This window comes from Polypterus senegalus, chromosome 3 (assembly GCF_016835505.1).
Source record: "Polypterus senegalus isolate Bchr_013 chromosome 3, ASM1683550v1, whole genome shotgun sequence".
Classification (NCBI taxonomy): domain Eukaryota; kingdom Metazoa; phylum Chordata; class Cladistia; order Polypteriformes; family Polypteridae; genus Polypterus; species Polypterus senegalus.
Window position 1 is genome coordinate 178551866 of NC_053156.1, and position 15331 is coordinate 178567196.

Sequence of the window (15331 nt, forward strand, 5' to 3'; positions counted from 1 at the left end):
GGGCAATCTCACACTCATATTCAAATCCAGTTACCTCCAGTTGCGAAGTAGCATCACTAAACACTGCTCGACTATTGCATCCTTTACTCATAAGCCTGCAAACCAGTGAAAGCAATAGCACACATGGGCCGATTTAGATTTGGCAGTCAACAGAACTTTATGCCCTGCAAGCCTGATCTAGATAAGAAGGTTAGAAAGTGCATATATGTTAGGTCCATGTCTTTTCTACTTTAGGAGGAAATGGCAATTGCCTTGAAGGTGTCTATAGTCATACAAAAAAAAAAAAAAACACTTTCAAATATGCCTAATCCATTTCAGGGTTGAGCATAAATCATGCTTACTTTCATACAGTTACTCAATTTTAGTAAACGTTTATAGGAAATTTCATACACTAAACTGTTAAAAGTACGATAATAATAAATATATACAAGAAAAATGTCATAACTTGTAGATTCCGTTATTTGCATAACAGCAATACACGCACAGTCATTTATTAAACGTATTATGTCTTCAAGGGGTTCCCTTCTGCCAAGGAATAAAAAAAGAAAAGAAAAGAAAAAAGAAACCCTCCTCTTGTTCCGCTCGATTCAGCCCTGCAGATATAGTCTAACTTCCTTCCTGCAGTTATTAAACAAACAAGCAAAAGCTACTAGAAGCGATCTGCTGCGAGGTGAAGCAGTGCTACAGAACTGAGAAGACAGACGGACGGAGGTGCAGAGGGAGAGGCACAAAGCCCGCTGCCCTTTCCGGATTCCAGTCCGTTGCTGAAGCTCAGACTTACAAAGGCTGACTTAAAGAAGAGCGTCGCTTCGTTCGTTTTTGACGGAGCTTGTCTCAAAGTTCGGAGGTGAGTGAGGTGAGCTTCTTAACTAACTGAGTTGAGCTTCTTTATTCTGAATCACAGACGATCACGCTGTTCTTACAAAGTTTTTGCAGCACACTTTCTAGCCTACAAGCGAAACAGAACAGTAAGAAAGAGCGAGCCGAAAGGATGCTTTACAGTGGAACGAGTCCTTTGGGTCTTTTTCTTGATTGTATGTGTGGGTGTGTGTTACTATAAGTGAATCTAGAGTTATTTAACTGCAGCAACAGGGGCTAAAGGTCCACAGGCGTGTCGAGACTTGAATGAGAAAAAATGTGATCAATGTGCGTTTCGCTAAAGGTGTTTTTAATATAATCGCCTTACGTTTATCTGCCAGCTGCGAAGGTAGCTGACCAGATGTTTGCAGTGGCTCATCCAAATCAAACAAGCAGTAATTGAGCGTTTGAAGGCACTCGTAGCTCTCATCAGACAGCGTCCGGTGCGAGCTGACAGTTTGTCAAGCCATTGAACATTTGTATTACTTTTAAAAAAGATACATGATCTTTAAAAGGTCTGAAGTTTGAATAAAATAAGCAAAAAACAATTATTTTAGTCAGCAGAATTGTGTCTAGCTTTTATATGAAGACACTGCCTCGTGCTTTTGACAAGCTCATCTAAAACTGAATGCATGCCTAAAGTAATGTCGTAGTAAATTGACATATGTTAAGGTACTGTCTGTATTTGGCACAGTACTCCAGAAGATGAAGGATCACACACGTAGTTTTAACGATATGCATATAGGTGAAGAGAAGGCAGAGTAGGTCTCGGCCCCAGAACCCCAAATCCGATGCTTAACTTCTGCTGTCTGCTTAGGCCGCGGTGGGAGGACATTTAGTCAAGAGGCCAGGCATGACTTCACCTTGGCATTCTCAGAGGAATGCAGAACCCCTGGGAGATAACGATTTCTTTTAAAGCCATCAACTTTTATTCAGTGATGTAATTGACAGCGGAATTTTTACTTTTAGAAGCATATCGTAATGTTAGCTAATGTTACACTGGGACGAAATACAAAATCAGTTAGAATATTTTTTTTTAATTTTGATAGCATTGGAGAGATGCTTTTATAAATTGTGATGTAAAATAGTGAGAGATATTCAGCAAAAATGTATAATTGGCCTCAGGCTTGATAAAGCATTCCAAAAAGGGTATTACTGCTCCAAAGAAGAAGAGTGAGAAATATACCAGAATCAGGCTAAAAAGGCCAATCGGGTCTCGGCTGTGTTGGAATTGGCATGCAACCTGACTTTTTTTTTTTTACACATCATGCCCTTCATGTAATATAAAACCCACCTCACAGTGAACCACCTGGGTTGGGACCTAAGTGCAGCTGGTGACACCTCAGCACCACACTGGAACAGTGTGAGGTTTTTTTTTTTTTACGATAGACGCAAATATTTATTTACTGCATTGTGAGAGACAACAAACCATTAATGCTACAAAACAGCACACACTCCGTATAAAATTAGCGGCAGCAATATTGATAATCAGTATCAGTTAGTATATTTCATATGCATTTGTATATATTTGTATTATGACTTACCTAGTTAACCCTTAGCACCTTTCTATGGTTGGCTCCACTCATGCACTCAGTTCTGTCCACAGGCTCCAGCTTCCCAAGATCCGGATTAAATGTGTTTATTAAATGCATGAATGGGTGGATGTTACCTTTTCAGAAAGTCTATATAATTGTTTGACAGTAGCAATATGACAGCTGTCAAACAGGTTGCTTTCTCACTGTTTATTTATGAATGTCAATAAATGTTCTTCCTGATAAATTTTTTTACAAACAGATGAAAAAAATGGATAGCACCTACCACCTCTAAAGATGAAAGTTAATATAACACAATAACTCAGGCTGTTAATGCATTTGTTGGTATTTGTTAAATTATAACTTATTAGCACTATGGCGAAGGCTGTGAAGACAATAATTTAATACTATGGAAGACCCAGTGGTGATGCAGGCTGCTCTGTTGTCATACATTACCTGGTCAGGTCATCATCTATGTGGTGCATGTTGTCTTCTCTGTGTTTATTTCAGCTGAGTGTGTATGTATGAGACTAGCATTCCCATTCAGGATTTCTATCTTATTTCTTGGATATCTAAGTTCCAGTAGACCTCTACTGGAAAAAAAAAACCTGGCCTCCAAATATGTATAGTTTATAAATTGGTAAAATCAGTGGTAATGTTCAATCCTATTGTTGTATTAAATGTAATGCTGAACTAGGCCTTTTAGGTTTTTACCATTGTTCACATTATACACTTCTGCACATTATTCTGAAAAACATTAATGAAATAAAGCAATTCAGAAGACACAGGTGTATGAGGTTCATGAGAGGGCAAACTAGCAACATTACTTAAAACATCAAAAATAAACATTTGTACATATATCAAGTGCTCAGTCACTCTCTGCACTTTGCACTGCACTTGTGTAAATTATAGCTTTTATGCATAATGTTCTGAATGAGACTGGTAACTTGTTTTTTATTTGGTGTTACTAAAATCTGTATTTCTGCCAGCAGCAGGACTCAGCATGTGAGGAGTGTGGAAACATGTAAGGGTAAAGAAAGTCAAGGCATCTATAGACCTTCAGGGCATGGCGCGGCCTACACTTCCACTGACAATGAGAGTGGGACTCTTTGAATAAGTATATACAAAAAAGATGAAAATAAATAATAACCCAGTCCATCTCAATACAATAAAAGAATATCCCATTCTCAAACCCACTTAATTTGGTAACTGTTTGTTGGTCGTGTTGGTGCTGGAGTTAATCCTAGCAGCCATGGGTGCAAGGCAGAAACTAACTATGGACAGGGAACAGTACATCACAGGGCCCACACATACGCAAGAAGGAACAGTTTGGTATTGCCATTTAATCAAGCATGCACTTCTGTGAGGATGTTGGAGGAAAACCCACAGAAACATAGTAAGAATGTGCAAATACTATTCAGACAATCACTAGGTGTGAGATCTGAACCCCCAGAGCATTTGATCCATATAGATTAAGAACTAACAAAACATTTCCAAACTGTTCAACATAAATGGATTCTAGCAATATATACATATTAGTAGTTTAATTGGGCTATGGATGGTTGACAATGGAAGAATGGAAAACAAAAACTCTAGTTAGCAGCATTCCTAAAGAAAATAAACCTCTGGAGGAGTCTGGATCGGTTATAACACAAAGGCAGAAGACAAAGGAGATGCAGTGACAGTTTTGGACATGTAGTCCATCTGGCTGCCCATCCCTTTCTGGGTATTCTATAGCATAAGTTTGCACTGTGCAGTCTAATATGATGGCAAAAACATTTTATCCTTTGATTCCAAGGCTCCCAGTATGTTCGATGACTTTCCATGGTCAGAAAAACAAGTAGAATAGTGGCACCAAGTGTCACAGCAGGCCACAGATAAAAGAAACCGAACGGAGGACAGTTAGTAATGGTTCTTAATTATTTTATTACATTTTTATATAAATTATGAACAGAGAGTGATGCAACATGCACAGATAATCATCAGCTCTGTTCAGGTTAAGCTAGACTAAAGTAGTAAGATTTCAGACAGGGGTATCTCTTACACATGCAGGCAGATCCATCCATCTGTTATCCATCCCGCTATATCCTAACCACAGGGTCACGGGGGTCTGCTGGAGCCAATCCCAGCCAACACAGGGCACAAGGCAGGAAACAAACCCCTGGTAGGGTGCCAGCCCACCGCAGTGCAGGCAGATCATTCCACAGATTTGCATCAGGTCCAGCATCAAGTCTAGTCACTTTGATGAGCTAATTGTGCAGAGTGAGAATAACTTTATAACCACCAAATCTTTTATTAAGAGTATTTTTTTAAGTAATAATTAGTACTTAATGTATCATACATTATATTGTATGTCTGTTTATATTAGTTCAATTGTTTGTGTAATTTCAATTTCTGCAAAGTTAACCCAGTGATAGATTGATAACAGTAAATTGGCCGTGTGTGAGAGAGTGGTCATGAATGGATATCCATCTAAGGTTGATGTATGCCTTATATCCAGTACTGTAAGTACTTTTACCCCAAAATTGTAAAATGAATTATTGATCTTTAAAATGGGTGGAAGTATAGTTTTCTGTATTTAGCATTGTAGTGAGTTATATCATGCACATAATTGTGATAAATCATACACAAAATTAAAAAGTGCGACTTTTTTTTAAGACAAAGGCCACACTGCACAGATGTTTTTTAATGGGGGGGGGTGGGGGTTTGGCTGGCCTGCTTCCTCATGACCACAAAGTCTTCCCGTCACCTCCATTTCCCTTTGTCCAAATAAGGCTATTCATTCTCTGACTAAGGAATCAGTGTATTGGCCACCCACTCGCTGTTTGTCTGAGTCTAAGATGGTCTGATTATTTATAACTTACTTTGATGTCATTTTCAGACTATGCCAGGGATCTTTCTAAAAGTCTTATTAGCATCATGTAACAGTTACATCTATGAGCTCTTAGGCAGTTTGATCCCCTATCTCTGTCTGCCTCATTTATACAGGAGAAAGTAGGGTGAAATGACACCTTTTATTGGCTAACTAAATAGATTACAAATGCAAGCTTTCGAGGCAGCTAAGGCCCCTTCATCAGGCAAGGTGTAACAAAGAAACTGAAAAATACTCTAGCTTATATTGGGACAGCAAAGTGATTTTTTTCTTTCATCTTAACAACCTTTTTGTTCAAATGTTAGCAAAATGAACACACCTGAGATGAATTAACCCTGAAAAAAGAGAACAATGAACTAATAAAGTGTAGAGATAACCATCACTAGAGAAAGTTCTGTAAGGTTTTTTTGAAGTGCATTGTCTGTAAGATAGGCCACTGATGCAGTCAGCTGGTCAATCAGTCTGTTAGTCCACATATCTGGTCATAAAACTCTTGTCTCTATTCAGACCATATTGTAGAGTGTTGAATTTAAGCATACATTTGTATTCCCATTCTCTCCACTCCTGTTGGGTCTTGAAATTACCCATTAGCACAGTGACCCTCAGATCCTTTATGTTGTGGCCATTATTGTTAAAGTGTGCTGCCACCGGAAGATCAGTACTGTTCTGATTTGTATGAAATCTTTGTGAGTTCATTCGCTGGCGCAGTGTCTGATCAGTTTCCCCTACATACAGTTCTGTGTTGGAGCACCTTATACACATGATTAGGCAGACCACATTAGCAGAGTTGCATGTGAACGGACCCTTTATTTTATGCTTCTGCTGGCAATGTGGTATAACTACCTGATCTATCATGTACATATGTGCACAGGTGCCACACCTGTTCTGTAGGCAGGGAGATGTGCCAGTTGCTGCCGAGCCACACATAGTGTTTCGAACAATCAGTTGTTTGAGGTTTGGTGGTTGCCTGTATGCAAGGAGGGGAGGTTCTGGGAATATATCCTGCAGTTTATTGTCTTTCTGTACCATGGGTTGAAGCTCTTTCATAATTCTTCCAGTGGCAGCACACTTTAACAGTAATGGCCACAGCATAAAGGATCTGAGGGTCACTGTGCTTATGGGTAATTTCAACACCCAACAGGAGTAGAGAGAATGGGAATACAAACTTATGCTTAAATTCAACAGTGTACAAAATGGTCTGAATAGAGACAAAAGTTTTATTACGAGATACAGTATGTGGACTAACAGACTGATTGACCAGCTGACTACATCAGTGGCCTATCTTACAGACAATGCACTTTAAAAAAACCTTACATGACTTTCTGTAGTGATGGTTATCTTATCTCTACATTTTATTAGTTCATTGTTCTCTTCTTTCAGGGTTAATTCATCTCAGGTGTATTCATTTTGCTAACATTTGAACAAAAAGGTTGTTAAGATGAAAGAAAAAAATCACTTTGCTGTCCCAATATAAGCTAGAGTATTTTTCAGTTTCTTTGTTACACCTGGCCTGATGAAGGGGCCTTAGCTGCCTCAAAAGCTTGCATTTGTAATCTATTTAGTTAGCCAATAAAAGGTGTCATTTCACCCTACTTTCTCCTGTATCAATCTATGGCTAACACAGTACAACACTCTACTGCTATGCCTCATTTGTAGAGTAAGTGCGTGCTTAGTGATTTTCTAGTATCACACAGACATGTGGCTACATTTCGCTGTGCTTGCTGCCTTTGATCTAATAGTAAGTCAGCCTGGGTAAAGGCACATGCCTGCTATACAATTATAATAATAATGATGATAATTATCACGGTAGGTTTAGCATTTCATGAAGGAAAATCACTGTATGCTATGAATCTTGAGCTCATTCAGCAGTATGTGATTAACAACACATGCAGTGCAAGTGGTGCATTGCTGAATGTGTGTTAGTAGCGTGTCTTAGAAGTGCAGGTCTGTTTGTCTGATTACTTTCAGAGAGCAACAAACAAACAAGAATGAGTGTGAAACACAAAATATGATATTTTGTATTTTGACTTTAGGGGAAAATGCAAATAAAATAATGCAGACAGATAGATCAAACGTATTGATCAGGTCAAACTCCAAATTTTGCAGGTTGCTAAATGACAGACTAAAAGTTTTTTTCATGCCACTGGCAATTGGCAAGAAATTTCAGAGGTGCTAAATGATTATGACACTCTATCGTAAATTTTGTTATTGCACAAAGTTGTGTGTGTACTGAAAAGAGTTCATGAAGTGATTCAGCTGTATTACTAGCAGCATAGAAAAACAAAACTGAAACCAACTGTATGGTACAGGTACAATTACAACAAACATATTGCGAACCCTTTGGAATTACCTGTACAGGTATTTCTACATTAAATGTTCATATGAATGTTGTCTGATCTTTAACAAAATCACAATAATCGACATACACAACTAATACTGCACAAACAATTATACTTCTTCTTGCTGATAAATCCCATGTGCTTATGCATTAGGGGTTCCAAGCAGATGGAATGAATCAACAGCTATAATACATTACTTGATGCTGGAATGATTTTATACTTTTTCCATGCCTCAGAGAATTGTTTCAATTTACAGACACCTTTTCGTTTTGGGGCCTTTTCTTCCCTGAAACTATAAGTCCAACATCTGTTTGAAAAAGAAATATAATATTAATTATTATTAATAATCTTTTTTTGTTTGCTACATTGTCCATTTTGTTTGTTGTTCTAATTTTATTTCTATGCTTACATTTTCTTGGAAGTGTTTTCATTTTCTGTTTGTTTTATCAGCAGTTCATGTTAGTTATTGTTTTTATTATTTTTGTACCTTTTTTAAGAACAGTGTCTTAAAAGTACTGCTTGAGGCCTTGCCATTGAAGCTTCCACCATAGTATTTAATGTTAATGCATTACACTTTTCTTGCATCATTTGGGGTCCCATTCAGGAAATAGTTCTACTCTTAAATTACATCGTAAACCTAACTGCTGTCAAACATATACTCATATTACAAGAGAAATGGTAAGGTAAGATCAAACCTCACATGTGCTTTACTCAGCATACACAAATTCTGCTTTATTTGCAAGTGATGTTTCACATACTGTAAGTTTATAAATGATTTAACTAAGAAATTGGGCATTATGCTGGAGTGTCATCCAATCCAAAGATGGTTCCTGCTTTGTGCCTCACGCTGAATGAAAAAATTGACTTTCCATGACCATGGAGGTTTTAATTAAGGACTTACAAAAAACTTGTCAAAACATAAACATTTCCTATAAGCTGCTTTTGCAGACATGGTCAAACAGAAAAAGCTCACTTTGAACAAGAGACATGCTAAAACAAACCTGAGTAATCACTTAAGACAACAGGATTGTGGACCTGAGTTTATATCAAGGAAATGTGTTGTAATGGGAGTGCTGCTGGAGCAAAGAGTATCTGGCTCAATGCAGTGTTACTGATGTATTCAAATCACTGTAAGTTGGTATCAATGGTTTGAAATTCTAGGAATGTTTGCTTCACTGTTTGCCGCACATCCTTTCTCACTGGGAACTTTACACATTAATGGTTACAATTTGTAAGTATGACCTTACTATAAAGTGGACACAGTATATTGCCTTTAAGCTGTGATACTAAGTTAACTTCCCACAAATATTTATGTTTACTTTAGCATCATTCATTGACTCTTCTTATCTTATGATTGAATATCCAGTCAAATTTCCTGGTTTATACTCATTTGGTAAATCGGACGTCACATTTACATATGCAGGTTTGCCTCTTGTTCTAGTTCATGCTCTTATCTGTGGCTGCTCCTTGAACAAGGACAAAGTGTTTACAAAAGAAAAAAATATATTCCCAAATGTTTTATCTAAAAAATAACGAACACAGTAAATTTTAAATCATATATCATATTTATGACTTGAATATATGCATAGTCTATATCCAGTCATTTAGCCGGCGTAAGGTATGGTATTTTGTTGTATAAGAGTGTAATTGTCTGCTTTTTTAATATTTTTACAGGTGGCTTAGTATCAACACTTGAATGCTGAGGCATAGCGACTAAGTCTTAAGACAGCTATAGTGGAAGTCTCCTCTACATTTTGGCTTACCCTACAGAGTATTGTCACTCAGTGGTTTGTAGAGCCATGCTGGGAGTTTCAAGAACACAGACCAACAAAGATCAAGACTAAATGGAAACTCTTCAGGATCTTTATAACAAAGTACTATGGCTATTCATGCCTTAAACAACTTAATTATAATGAACACCAACAATCTGAAAAGTGGCAGCACACAACCTCGAACTGGGAGACCAGTCTTACCTGTGCCAGTCAGATTGAGTGGAAGATTGCAAAGCCCTAGTAGCCCTGGCTGTTCTATGCAGAGGTCTATGTTTGTGTTTCCAGATGGCACTAATAGCGAGAATAGCAGCTCTCCTGTGAGACAACAAGAGACACTGGCAGTGGAATGTTTGAGCTCCAGAAGAAGGTTTAAAAGCCCTGCTAGGACAAAGTTAAGGGACAACACACAATCTCCCAGTCCTGGACCTTTTGAAGAGCTGAGCTTAAAACTTGGTCTTTCAGATGAGAAACAAATCAAGAGGACTGTGCAGCTTCCACAGATACACTTGGAACTGCAAAATGTGGAGGTTAATAAAAAGGTTGATTTATTTGAGGCCCAGATTTCAAATCTACGTACCCAAGTTCAAAACTCTGAAATAATACGCAGTCCCAGGATTGGACGCAAATCCTCTAATACTCAAAACTCTGAACTATGTCAGCCAGACTCCCCTCTACAATCTAACTATGCTATTCCACCCGAATTACGTAATGGTAAAGAGGTAGAAACTTTCAGTTTTGATGAAAGTAAATTGAACAGTAGGAAAAAGGAAGAAGAAAGACCACAAGTCAATATCTTAAAGCATGTGACTAAATCAGATACCTCAGACAACATACTTTCCTTGGAGGGTTCGTCCAGAACCTACCAGTCATCGGGCATGCAAGGTCCAGTTGCCAAAGAAGATCAGGAAGCTAGTCAGTCATCGCTTACTAGCAGTGAAGAAAATTGTTTGGAACAGGGCAACATTCCCTTTGTTATCATTACAGATCATGGGGTGGAAGAACCTGGAGGTGGAACTGATTTGCCTCCTGTTGGACAGATTTTAAGAAAACTCTCCTCTTCTTCAGCTTCTTCAACTGGATTTTCTTCCTCATGGGAAGAATCGGAGGATGATGTTTCAAGTGATCCAGATCGAACTGATCCACCTTCACGTAAATTCTTGGAAACGAATCAGCAAGGCTACCACAGAGCAGTAAGTCTAATGACCTTAAAATAAATATAGAAGCATATGAGTACAAAGTTGAGTAGTACTAGCATTGTATAGATTTTGGTCAAGGAATATTTAATATGTACATACTGTATGTTCATGTCAGATATATTGTATAAGGAAAACTCAAATGTTTTGACTGTTAAAGCTTCAGCATTGTTTGCATATATATTTGCTATATATATATACATACAGTGGTGTGAAAAACTATTTGCCCCCTTCCTGATTTCTTATTCTTTTGCATGTTTGTCACACAAAATGTTTCTGATCATCAAACACATTTAACCATTAGTCAAATATAATGCAAGTAAACACAAAATGCAGTTTTTAAATGATGGTTTTTATTATTTAGGGAGAAAAAAAATCCAAAACATGCAAAAGAATAAGAAATCAGGAAGGGGGCAAATAGTTTTTCACACCACTGTATATATGTATATATACACAGCTGAAAAAAATTAAAGGAACACTTTTTAATCAGAATATAGCATCAAGTCAAGGAAACTTCTGGGATATTGATCTGGTCAGTTAAGTAGCAGAGGGGGTTGTTAATCAGTTTCAGCTGCTTTGGTGTTAATGAAATTAACAACAGGTGCACTAGAAGGGCAACAATGAGACAACCCCCAAAAGAGGAATGGTTTAACAGTTGGAGGCCATTGACATAGTTTTTTTTCACTAGTTTTGCATTTGGCTATGCTCAGTGTCACTACTGGTAGCATGAGGCAATACCTGGACCCTATAGAGATTGTACAGGTAGTCCAACTTCTCCAGGATGACACATCAATATGTTCCATTGCCAGAAGGTTTGCTGTGTCTCCCAGCACAGTCTTAAGGACATGGAGGAGATTCCAGGAGACAGGCAGTTAATCTGGGAGAGCTGGATAGGGCTGTAGAAGGTCCTTAACCCATCAACAGGACTAGTATCTGCTCCTTTGGGCCAGGAGGAACAGGATGAGAACTACCAGAGCCCTACATAATGACCTCCAACAGGCCACTGGTGTGAATGTCTCTGACCAAACAATCAGAAACAGACTTCATGTGGGTGGCCTGAGGACACGACATCCTCTAGTGGGCTCTGTGCTCACTGCCCAGCACCGTGGAGCTGATTGGCATTTGCTATAGAATACGAGAATTGGCAGGTCCAGCACTGGTGCCCTGTGCTTTTCACAGATAAGAGCAGGTTCACTCTGAGCACATGTGACTGATGTGAAAGGGTCTGGAGAAGCCGTGGAGAAAGTTATGCTGCCTGTAACATCGTTCAGCATGACGGGTTTGGTGGTGGGTCAGTGATGGCATATCCATGGAGGGACGTACAGACCTCTACATGCTAGATAACGGCACCTTGATTGGCATTAGGTATCAGGATGAAATCCTTGGACCCATTGTCTGACGTTATGCTGGTGCAGTGGGTCCTGGGTTTCCTCCTGGTACACAACAATGCCCGGCCTCATGTGGCGAGAGTATACAGGCAGTTCCTAGAGGATGAAGGAATTGATACCATTGACTGGACCCCATGCTTGCCTGACCTAAATCCAATATAACACCTCTGGGACATTATGTTTCGGTCCATCCAAAGCCACCAGGTTGCACCTCAGACTGCCCAGGAGCTCAGTGATGCATTGGTCCAGATCTGGGAAGAGATCCTCCAGGACACTATCCGTCATCTCATTAGGAACATGCCTAGACATTGTCAGCCATGCATAGAAGCATGTGGAGGCCATACAAACTACTGAGTTCGATTTTGAGTTGCTGCAATGCAATTTCGGCAAAATGGACTATCCTGACACATAATGTTTTCACTTTGATTTTCAGGGTGTCTTTGAATTCAGCCCCTCTGTAGGGTGAGAATTTTCATTTCCATCAAACGATGTGGCATCCTTTCGTTCCTAACACATTACTCAGTTCATATCAGTATAAATATCCAGCATGATTTTTTCCCATTGAAATCTGATGTGTTTTTAAAGTGTTCCTTTATATATATATATATATATATATATATATATATATATATATATATATATATATATATATATATATATATATAGAATATATACTGTACAGTATATATACAGAATGGATTCAACAAGGTACTGGAAAAAGTTTTGTTACATGGTGACTAGATAGAATTAGATACTAACTGCATATTTCGACTGCACAGTTATGCTGTAGACCAATTTTCCAAATTCCAATGTTGTTATATTATCTGGGAATTGTTTAGATTATTGGAATTGAGGACATTGTCATGTTTGTGGAAACAGCTTGAGATGACAAATGCTTTTGACATGAACATTTATTCTTTTGGAAGTATCTAACTGAGAAAAGGTAAACTGGTATGCAGTACAGTAACAGATATACAATAACAGACATGGCAGTAGCAATACTTAGATACAACTTGGTATTCAAATATTCTTCGGTTGGTAGTAAGAGGACTAAGGTATGCCAAGAAAACATTTCCCATATCATTAAACTTGCATCACCAGCCTGTACAGTTAACTCGAGGCATGATGGATTTGTGTTGTTCATGCCAAATTCTGACCCTAACACGTGCATGTTGCAGTAGATATCAAGATTTGTCTCCAGGTAATATTTTTCCACTCCTTCATCCAGTTGTGTTGATCATTTGCCTGCTATAGCCTCATCTTCCTTTTCTAGCCGACAGTAGTGTGTTTTGGCCTTGTTTTCCATTGCTGACATTTTGTGTATTCAAATATGCACTTCTGCACATTATTGCTTTAAAGAGCTGTTATTTGTGTTAACAAGGTGTTTGTGCCTATAGTGCTTTCACATTTTTTTATTTATTGCCCTATTCTCTGCAAACTCTTGAGACTATAGTACTTAAAAATCCACAAAGTGTAGCTATTTCTGGATGCCGGAACCACTACATGTGGTACCAATAATTATAAAATGTTCAAAGTCACTTAGATAACACATTTTGCCCATTCTGATGTTTACTCAAACAACAACTAAACCTCTTGACCATGACTGCATGCTATTTATATTGAGTTACAGCCACATGAAAGATTATTTGTGTTAAAAAGCAGGTGTACTTAATAAAGAAGCCACTGAGTGTATACTGAAATCCAAACGAGAAAACTCTGCCAAAGCACTCAACTTCAGAATTTATCTTTAATCTCTTTGTTTTTTATGTATTAACTTATTCTTACCTCTTGCTGAACATACCCCAGAATTACTGATAAACTAGTTTACTTTGCAGTGCACTTATATTGCACTTTTCTGAAATTTTGTGGCTCTTTGTCCAAAAGTGTTTCTAATTTGTTATTTTATCCAGTATTTCAGGTAATGTTGTTAATTTTCTCTGTATTTCAATGGATAGCTCAGTAGGCTTGATGGTTGTTTTTGCAAACAGCCCAGGCAATTTGGATCAATGTCGAGGGTAGTGTGGAAGCGGGACTGTACCACACGTAATAGAATCTATTACAGTATATAACAAACATACAATACATAGCATTGAAGTACTATACATTAAAGTCATTTGGCAGACACCATTTAGTAACTGACATTCAGAATTAAAATGTAAGTTGGTGTCAATTACTTGAAAATTTTGTAGACATTTTCCAATTGTGCAAATAAATGTATTTTACCTAAAGTAGAACACCGTATTTGTTAAATATGACTGTTTGTGTGGTTGCAACACAATGAAGGAGATTGGAGTGAAATAATGTTTTGAAATTGCTGTAGCTGAAGCATGCCACATAGTCGTGAATGACGATAACTTATGCATCTACAGTTAATTTAATGTTGCAAAATTATTCATGTGTAGACAGTCACTGGCTTACAGTGTATCACTTTAAAAGTTACATTTTTATTTTATCTTGAATAACGTTATATCAATATTATATTCTATTTACAGTGTTGAATTTGTCACAGAAAAATTCACATTAATATAACACAAGTGCATCATTCCAGCAATGTGTATCTTTCAATATGTCATTGCAGTATACTGTACATTTCAATCTTTCAAACCTTTTTTTTATTAATGCATTGTTTAAATTTTTTGCAGCCATTTACTCTTATTGTGTAAATGTGACTCTTAAGGAATGACAGTGGTTATCTGCAAATGGTTGCGGGTTTAGTCGTGGGTAGACTTCTAATGATCACCTTGTCTGGGTAAACTGAAACTGACACAGGAGGCAACAGGTAAGGCACAGAGTCTGAATAAGTAAAAAAAAAAATTCTAAGGAAAAAAAAAGGCGCACATTCAGTTACAAAAAGTTCCCCCTGTGATTTTGAAATGTGCTTGAAATCAGTGAGCTCATTTATGGAATCTTTCATTGCAGCATATAACTGACCCTCGATAAATAAAAATAGGACTTTTCATGTCATAAATCTTGCTCCACCTTTCTTTTCAGTATATGGTAAATTATTCATTGTCCAAGCAAACTGGAAACTCTAATTTGGTGCAGTATATGTGAGCATGTTCTACAATGGATTGGTATCCTACAACCATAATGTTACAGAAAATATAGTAAAGAACTACACTGCTGTAGACATGAAGGAGGTCACTATAAAATGAGAAGATAGGTGCATGAGAGGGTTATTAGGATTATGTAAGCATTCAACAAAACAAAAGGAGTTATTTCACTGTTCCAAACATCAGTTTAATGTAAGTTTTATAATAATACACTCTCCATCACCCTTTATGGGTACAGTGACAGTTTTTTTCATCATTTCAATTTCTTAACCCACTTTTTCCATTCTAGGGACAAGAGGTGCCAAAGAGTAACCAGGAAACCCA

General features: G+C 37.7%; 1 protein-coding gene across 2 annotated transcripts in view; it reads left to right on the forward strand.

Moving 5' to 3' along the window:
- Positions 1 to 635: 635 nt before the first annotated feature.
- LOC120525711 (inositol-trisphosphate 3-kinase B-like) overlaps positions 636 to 15331 on the forward strand; it is a 160674-nt gene continuing 145978 nt past the window's right edge. The window contains exons 1-2 of one of the 2 annotated variants that reach the window (XM_039748248.1): positions 636 to 856; positions 9276 to 10563. In XM_039748248.1, coding sequence (XP_039604182.1) covers positions 9481 to 10563 — 1083 coding nt within the window. In that variant the 5' untranslated portion in view covers positions 636 to 856; positions 9276 to 9480. The remainder of the gene's footprint in view (positions 857 to 9275; positions 10564 to 15331) is intronic. The other variant, XM_039748247.1, reaches the window with a different exon arrangement.